General features: G+C 41.0%; 1 protein-coding gene across 4 annotated transcripts in view; it reads right to left on the reverse strand.

Moving 5' to 3' along the window:
• STRN (striatin) overlaps positions 1-9,213 on the reverse strand; it is a 69,152-nt gene extending 59,939 nt beyond the window's left edge. For all 4 annotated transcript variants that reach the window (XM_036379981.2, XM_036379980.2, XM_036379979.1 and 1 more), the window contains exon 1: positions 8,823-9,213. In XM_036379981.2, coding sequence (XP_036235874.1) covers positions 8,823-9,125 — 303 coding nt within the window. In that variant the 5' untranslated portion in view covers positions 9,126-9,213. The remainder of the gene's footprint in view (positions 1-8,822) is intronic.

The following is a 9,213-nucleotide window of genomic DNA, read 5'->3' on the forward strand; positions in this document are numbered from 1 at the left end:
AAACAAAACCAACAAAAAAGCCAAAATCGAACCAAACAAAAATAGCCACCACAAAACCAGAGAACACTGGAAAAAGACATGCCTGGAACCGTCTATTTCAGCTGCAATTGTTGAGTCCGGGTTGTTTTTTTTTTTTTCCACTTCATCTCACAGAATTTTTTTGTATGACCAACTGCAACATAACCTAAAAGTGTCATACACATCCAGTCTACATTACAGCACTGTAGCTACCTTAACTAGTCCACTTCTTTATTAAGAGGTTTTAAAAATAACATTCATTCTTACATTAAAAAAATTTTCAAAGACAACAACACTACTGTTCTACAAAATTCCCCAAAGGACTCTAATGTCACCTTACTTTGAAGCAGACAAAAAGGTGATACAATGTTTGAGGTAGCACTGGGCTAGAAACAATTCTTTCTGTAAATGTTGTTGACTTCCTAATACTGGCTTAGCAGCCATAACAGCATAATTAAATCATGAAATCACATCTTAGTAAGTCCAGATTTTACCAATGTTTAAAATGTACACTGAAATTTATAATTCCATGAATCAGCAACAAGCATGTTTAAAATATATGATATTTAGACATCTTTTTAGGCTTATACCTTGACACTACCTAACAGCAGGAGATAAAATATTCTCCTCTTTAACAGGAAATTTTAAAAAATAAACATACTATGACTGCTAAACAACTGGTGCACATTTAGTATCAACTTCTATCAATTTCTTTTTTACAGCTATTTTAAGTTAAAAGGCAATTTATTTTTTTTAATTCATAAGACTCAAAAATTATAAAAAGCCTTTCTATTTTTCTCTAAAATATCTATCATAATATTTTAAAGTAAACCTCACTTCAAATTTATGGGCATTCAAAGGTAAACAGACATCATTTGACAAAGAGCTACTAAGACACACAATTCTCTACATAATGCTTCCATAATTCAGCAACCAGGTCTTCAGAGGCTGAGAGAAAGAGGACAAAAGGGTGGGGGGGAAACTGCAGGGAAAGTATTGCAAAAAATATGCAGATAGCTAAAAGAACTAAATACATTATAGAGATGAATCAATCTGGAACAGTTGTGCTAACCGGTCTACCAAGATCTGCCAGAAGGATTCTGCAGGCTGCCAGGGTACTCAGTATTTTAGATTATAGCTGGCTCACTGAAGCACTATATATTTAAGTATATTTGTAAATAAGTGTAGGCATGCCCCAGGGGTGAGAAGAGAGGAAAGGGGGAAGGGAAATATCAATGGTCTAGTACAAGTAGGGAACAATTTTAAGAGGCACCATACTTCACATCACTACGCACACCTACTCGCACTCTGTGCCAAGAGAGGCTGGGAAGCTTTTGTAATTCCTGCAGCCACTTAAGATAACAAAACTCAAGTGGGGCCACAGGCTGAAACGACTGGCAGGCACCAAGGCATATTTAACTTCACCTTCACACAGAAGGTACTTCATCCCATTTATCCCTCACATGCTCTCACTGGATGATAGCACCTCATGAGACCAATGCAGAGCACAATCTGCTACTGACACCTTATTTTTGTTGGACTTTTCAGAGATGTCCTAAAACTAGCATCAGATACAAACCCAGAAAAAACATCTAAAAGAAATCAAAGATTTAGTTTACAGTAAAAAAACTATGGATGAAAATGCCATTTTCTTACGTTCTTTGTCTTTTTCAAACAATGTTTTCAAAGAGAAAACACTGTTTGAAGAACAAATTCAGTAAGACTAAAAAACTCCTAATAAATGATCCAGAATTTATTCACAATTTATACCTGGCAGTACCTTGATTACTCTAAGGTAGGCATCTCAAAAACAGGAAGACTTGTTTTTCTGCAGTTTGAAGTGTTTGACTACATAGATCTCTGTTCAGATAGCCAGTCCTTCTTTTATCCTCTCTTCAGTGCTGCCTTTCAGTGTTCTAGCAAGTTTAAGCACCAAAACAGTTGCCAAGCAATGTATAGTCAGCTTATTTAATCATTCTTCATAAGCAAAAATTTTGTCACCAGTCATTTCTGTGGTACACGTACTTAAGCGGTGAACATTAACTTTTTTTTCGACCCAAGAGCCCATGCCACATACACCAACACAAGCACAAAGAGAGTGCAGCTTTTAATTCTATTATGTAATTCTATAAGCAACACTGCAATGGCATGTCACAAAATAATCACATATTATGAGCTGGAGTCTAAATTGCAAATGCTCAAATTCCTTTCCACTTGCTGTACAAGAAGGGCAGAAATGCAGCGACAGCAGTCAGCAGCAGGACTGATAAACAGACTCATGGCCCACATTTGAACAGACAATGGGAGTTCACAGGCTCAATGAATCACTTGGGCTATGGCAAGACAAGGGAGAAAAAATCTGGAGGAGATTTTTAGATTTGGCTTCAGTAACAGAAAGAGGAGTGAACCAGACTTGACCACACAAGCATTTGCAGAGGCAATTGGCACACTCCAGTTCCTCACTCCTACATCCACGATCAGCTACTCCTTGTATTCAGGCATGCATGACCACTCTGAACTGACTTGGGCATCAAGTGAAACAAATAAAAGATAAGTGATTTTGTTATTACCTCCTGTTTACAAGCTAGGATACGAATATCATGCATGCCATTTTTGCTCCAATGCTTTTGCAATCCTGCCCTATGTGACTGCACTAAAGGGAAACATATTCCTGGCTAAGACCAGAAAAAATGCAGTCTTTCCTCACTGCAATCCTTAATTTAACTTCTTTATCACTGGGTTATTTTCAAAAACACTCAATAGTAGTGAGCATATAGCGAACTTTTTTCAAATAGGAAAAGAACATCTGGATGAGTTCATCTACAGGCCCACACAGAACAGGTCACTCAGATAAAATGAACTTTTGTTTTCACATTTCAGAGTATTTTTATTTCTAGTTTATTGTCTGCAAAGCTTGGATTCTGAGCACTCTGAAATTATTCCAAAGAACTTTTTCAGGTATCCAAGCATTTCTCAGCATTTAAAACTAAAACATAAGGATCCCTCATCTACTTCAGTTTTTGCCACTTTTAAACTAAGAAATGTAGAAATGAGGACCTGACAAGGTTCACCAGCCTTGTTAAGCCAAATACATGAGTAGGTTACTGACCAATACTTACTTTCTCAGAAAACTGTTTACTGATAACAGTTTTAGTTACAGCTTGGTATTTGTACTGTCTTATTTCTTTTAGCATTAAATTAAGATGAACCAAAAGTCTCAGGCAATTCACGTGGTCTTCCTTGGGGAATTTTACACAGACCATTCTAAAATTAGCAAATAAAGTTTCTGTGTCTACTGAAACGGCAATAAAGGCCAAGTTATATTTGCAACTTGTTGTTCAAACAGTGCCAAGTTACTTATCTCTGATGCAATAAAATTGCCATAAACCAAGACCCTCAAAAGAAAAAGAAGGGCTACATTTTAAGTAGGACAGATATACAAAGTTAATTAAAAATGTTCACCAATAAAGACACTTAGGATGTTTCACCATATGCTAACCTGACGCTGAAAACCAAAGTTTTCCACCTAGAACACAGTAATCTATTCCAGTTTTGCTCAACCAAGAAAAACAGAAAAATGCCTTTTTCTTTTTGCAAGTATAACTTTCCATGAGAGGAGTCTGAAAGGTTTAAAGACCACTTGGAGACAATGTAACTTTATAAAACTCTCTCAGTTCATACTACATCAATATTTACAGCATCATTTTCCTAAAGGATTTAGGCTATTTAAGAAACACATTTTCACTGCACTTAAACTAAATTACAGATTTGACAGATATGAGAAGAACTGAAATATCTGATGCTAGGAAATTATCAGATCAATTATGCAAAAAAAAAAAAAAAATCCAACTATAAAAACCAGATGCACACCAGCAAAAACATTGTCTCATCAGTTTGTACTTGCATTCTACATCTACAAACATCTGAATTTCTGAAAATCACTGAACATTTACTCCCACTGGTCCTCCTCACTTAAGTAAAAGAAGCCATGACAGCATATCAATGATTATATTGGAAATAGCTGGCAAACATGCATATAAGCAGAGAAAAATACAGTTTGCTTCACATGAATCTGTAAAATATAAAGTTTGCAAAAAAAAGCTTGTGAAAGAGAGGCTATCTGGTAGTCACCAAGGCCCATTTAGCATCATTTTTCCCAAATAAACACACCTCAGTATTGTGTTCACGGCTTGTTTTCTTCTGCCTTTCTTTTGATTTATCTGATATATATAAAACAATAAAGTTGAAATTATTGCTTTTCTGCAGTGGAGATGTGTGTAACATTAATCACTGGTAGTTCTTTTGTACTATCTGCCTTATGAGAAAAAATATTTCATAGAAGACTTTTACAGCACTTCTGCCAATTCATCTTTCACTGAGAATCTCAGAAATTTGACCTAAATCATCATACTTAAAAATCTTATATAAAACTTCTTCAAATTTATTTATCTTCCATTTTATTGGTCAAACTGTATCTTTAGGACTTTTCCATTAACTTAATAACTGATTTCAGCAACTCACTGCTCATTACTTTTTCTCTGAACAAGTTTTCAGATTATCCAGCTATCAGAACAACTTCTAACTAGAAATTTAATCCAACAAGAAGACCGTTATCTAAAAGCCAACAAACTGTAAATATCAACAATTTCTGAATCAAGTAACAAATGTCCTAAACCACACTATAAATAGTCACAGCCATCTGTCTGATTTGCCCCTTCTCCTCATTACTTTAACTTGTCTATCTCCAAGGACACAATCTTACCACGTAGCAGGCCTGGTTTCATCGCCTGCCTCTTGCAGGAGAAAAGCAGCAGCAAGGGGCAAGATCCCCATCCCTGATCCGCCCCCCCCACAGAGAACTAACATTACTAAATCTGACTTCCATACCCATCTCAAGTTCTTAGCTATTACTTCCATTACATTCCTTCTATTACAGCTGTTTGCTATCATTTAACCACATTTTATCTCATTTCATTATCTCTCCCTATCATTTGGGTGGTGTTTTCTTGTTCTTTTGGCACTGTCTTACAAGGACTATTTTTAACAAAGCTGTAGAAACACAAGCACATTGTATCCACCCTTTCTCCCTAATTTCCTTGCAAACCTTTTCAAAGGAAAGTTTACCCAGGAAAAATAATTTTCATGTAATGCTATCAGGTCGCACCACTTGTATGGAGTCTACTACTCCAAAGAAACAAGTTACTAGTTAGAGGAAATGAAAACTTCAGCAGTGAAGAGGACAAAAGTTAGAAAATTCCTTAGCAGGATAGGGGGTTGTCCATAAACATAGTTACAGCATAGCAGTTTGTTGCAATTTAGACCATTTGTGAAATGCGGAGAAATGCCAATATCTGCAAATCTGTACTTTTGCCAGAAAAATGTTTGTCACAAGCAAAACTTTCCACAGCAACATATGCATTGCTTGCAAAGACAACATTTGTAGCCAAAAGAAAAGCCACACACACACACACCTTCCAAGCTCATCCAGCCTTGTTGCTTGCTGGGTCAAGGATGTGCATTGGCAGCTCTCAGCTCTGCAGGGTCCCAGTCCCCGGGGCAGAGTCCCCATTGCTCCCCCAGGGGTGACGGATTGCTAATTAAAAGGGAAATAACATCCGAAAGAGACAGTCACTCCCAACCAGTCAGAAGACCCATGGTTAGGGCAAGACACCAGAGTGGGAGGTAGTTCAACCCCTCCTTGCCTCAAGCAAAAATATGGATTTCAATGCCCTGCACATGCATTTGATCAAACCCTTTGCTATTTTTGGATGGGCTTGTCCAACATACAATGACAACTCTGAACTGTCTCTGTGTCAGTCCAGAAAAATGCAGAATGAAAAAACCTGAAGTTTAAAACTTGTAGAACAGGAAATCCTGTCTTGTCAACTATCCCAAGCAGCTGCTAGAAGAATCTAAGAAAAGGAAAATCACTAATTTCTGAAAAGATATGAAAATAGATTATAATGCCATAAAGCACTGTTTGTGAATACTTAAATGAGGATTAATAACATTAGTATTCATCCTAGTTAATTACTTCACAGGGCATCACGAAAGTCTATTCTTAGGACAATTTTCCAATCTGCAGATGTCAAAGTAGTGTAAAGAGAAAGCAAGCATTAAAAGTTAAATATGTACTCAGCAGATAAGCATCTAGGGGAACCCCATATTAATCTGTTTTCATTCTTATTTGATATACACAGCTTACTAATGATGCTTACATAGATATAAATACAGAAGTCCTCTTTTGCCTTGAATGAGGAAGATTATATAATAGAGGCAACAATAATTTCAAAAGGTTCAAGAAAAATAATTAGAAAATCAGAATAAACATGAGTATTTGCCAGGGAAAGCAAAATACAGGCACTGATAGGGAGAAAAACCTTGGGAAGGCAGTACTAGACCAGTAACTAAGAACAGATTAAACTGCCCAGCTTGCTAACTCACATATGTTACGAGCTTGGGTGTGTGTCCCTTGAACAAGCACCACAGAACACAACAGGAAGGTATTCTACTTGTCCATCACACTTAGTTCCACACAGTTAATTAGAAGGATAAGAAAAAGAGAAAATAAAAAGAAGCCCAGAGAGGAAGAAAAGGAAGTCAGGAAATCACAATGGGACCGACTTACAAGGTGTTTTTGGAGAGAGGGTAGAGTGGAACTAACCAACAACTACAGAGCAGAAGCCAAGCACAGTAATACTGTGGCATAAGGTATCCCAAGTATTTCAATACCATGGCAGGTAAGGAACCAGAGATAAAAGAAGTCTACCTCTTAGAAACTAGATGAATTGCAGGAAAAAATTATGGCATACTAAGACCACCACACTAAGTAGGTCCTTTGCCCCACAGCCTCCCAAGACTGGATGGATAATCTAGCACTGGAATTTGCATTGGATAAAAGTACAATGAGAAGCACTGCATCTTTATCTCTGGAGAGAAACTGTCCGACCTCAAATTTCCATTATGCTGTTAAATATTTCCAAATATACAGGCCAACAAAAGGCTTCAGAAGGAGCACAGACCAGGCCTTTAATTAACACTGCTCATGCTTCAGGTGCACAATTTCTAAAAGCCACCTCATAGCTGCTGAACCCTTACCACAAACCTCTCAGAGGAATCCAAGAACATTCATCTGCAAATGGTCACAGCAGACGTTAACGCCTGATGTCTGTAGAGATAGCCAAGAATTTTGCACCTTCCTGAACATGACTCTGCAGCAGATAAATGCTGTTACAGCTCATGGCAATGCCAGCCACAGCTAATTATAACTTTATTGAGATGTTTTGGCAAGAGTCAAAGGCATTCAAGCAAACAACTTGTGATGGGGTTATCTGCCACTGATAATACATGACTTCTGCAAATAGTCTAAATGCTCAATTTCTTTCCTCCTCTCTCATCCGTAACACCAAGCTTTTGAGGGATACCTGGGAGAGGAGGAGGGAAGTCATGCTGCTGAAGGATGTGATAAATATGCAAAGTGTTATTACTTTTAATACACTGACAAAATTTCCTAGGTCCTGCAAAACAGATTTTTTTCTCCAAAGCAATATTTGATATCTGAATCAGCTATGAATATATGTCAAGATATTTATGGGCCTCCACTGGATATATGACACATGAGGTTATTCCTATACATAGCTAGCTAGTAACTTTCTACACAGTATTTACTAGATGTAGTGAATAGAAATATCATTCAGTTACTAACCAATTTCTCACTGAATCAGGGAAGTTAAAATAAAAATTACTCTCTTGTTCTCATGACCACTTCCTTTAAATTCCTACAAGGGAACTCTCATTAAAGAACGTCACACCTACCACTCTTCTCAGAGTGGTTGTTTGATGTATGTAGAAAGTAAAATTTAAAAGATGAAAAAACCAACCCAATAACCAAAAAAACAGAGAAGTGGTTTGCATTACTACACAGACTCAAGACTCTCTTGACAAAGACTTTCAAGGAAAGCCATAGAAAGAAGAGATGGACAGGAAGAAAGAGACAAAGGAAGGAGACTTGAAAAAGAAACCCATAGACACTTTTCAGTCTCAAACATGGCCAAATGAAAACCAAACAGTGGGCTGGTAGCAACATGGCCAGCGTTAAGGTTTAACACAGGAATTTTCTTGTAAACAACACCAAAGAGGAACGAAGGTTGCATTATCGACTGTTATTGGAGTTAATGCAACGTGCCCACCACTGAAGTATCTGACAGCAATGGCTCTAGGCCAGGAGCTCACAAGTTCTTTTAACCACAAGATCACTATCAGTCCTTTCATGCATTAATGAGCGTATCAACCCCACTGCTTTTCAAACGAAAACACTACATAACGCGCCCCATAGTACCGAAGGGGATCCAGCCGGTCCCGCGGGCCTGGCCCTGTGCGGGCGGGGCGGCACCGGGGCCGGGGACAGCCGCGGCACAAGGGGGGCGCGCAGCTCGCCGGGGGCAGATTGTGACAGGGGTTATGAAACTGGTGACAAGTTGGGGCGGCCGACCCCGAAGGGCATCCGGAAAACCCCGGGAGCAGGCGAGAGCGGCACAGCGCGCAGGGGCCGCTCCCCGCCGAGCAGGGCCCGCTCCCCTCCGGGCCGGCTGCCACGTCCCACCCCCGGCCCGGCCGCGGCGGGGGGCGGCCGCCCTCGGGGGCAGCGGAATAGCCCGGCCGGCCGCTCCCTCCCGGGGAAGACGACAAGCCGCGACAGCGCCCAGGGCGGCCGCTCCCCTCCAGCTGGGTAGAGCCGGGGGACACGGAGGGGGAGCGGCCGCCGGAGCCGGGGCTGTGGGGGAGTAGAAGGTCGCGGGTGTTACCTGCAGCTCCGCCCGCTCCGCCTCCCACTCGGCGCGCTCCGCCTCGAAGCGGCCCCACTCGTGCTGCAGGAAATGCAGGATGCCCGGCACGCTGTACTGAGCCCGGGACGCCGAGAGCGGCGCGGCGGCTCCGGAGGCTGAGACTCCCCCTCCTCCGCCGCCTCCTGCTGCCGCCGCCGCGGCCGCCGCTGCCGCCGCCTCGCCCGGCTCCAGCCCCGGCCCGCCCGCCGACGGCGGCAGCAGGAGGGCGTTGTTATTGTTATTGTTGCTGAAGAAGACACCGGGCCCCGCTTGCTCGTCCATGGCCGGGCCGGGTCCGCCTGGCTCGCCGCCGCCGCTCCCGCCGCGTCCCGGCAGCAGCAGCAGCAGCAACAACCTGGGCGCGTCCCGC

This window comes from Molothrus ater, chromosome 3 (assembly GCF_012460135.2).
Source record: "Molothrus ater isolate BHLD 08-10-18 breed brown headed cowbird chromosome 3, BPBGC_Mater_1.1, whole genome shotgun sequence".
Taxonomy (NCBI): domain Eukaryota; kingdom Metazoa; phylum Chordata; class Aves; order Passeriformes; family Icteridae; genus Molothrus; species Molothrus ater.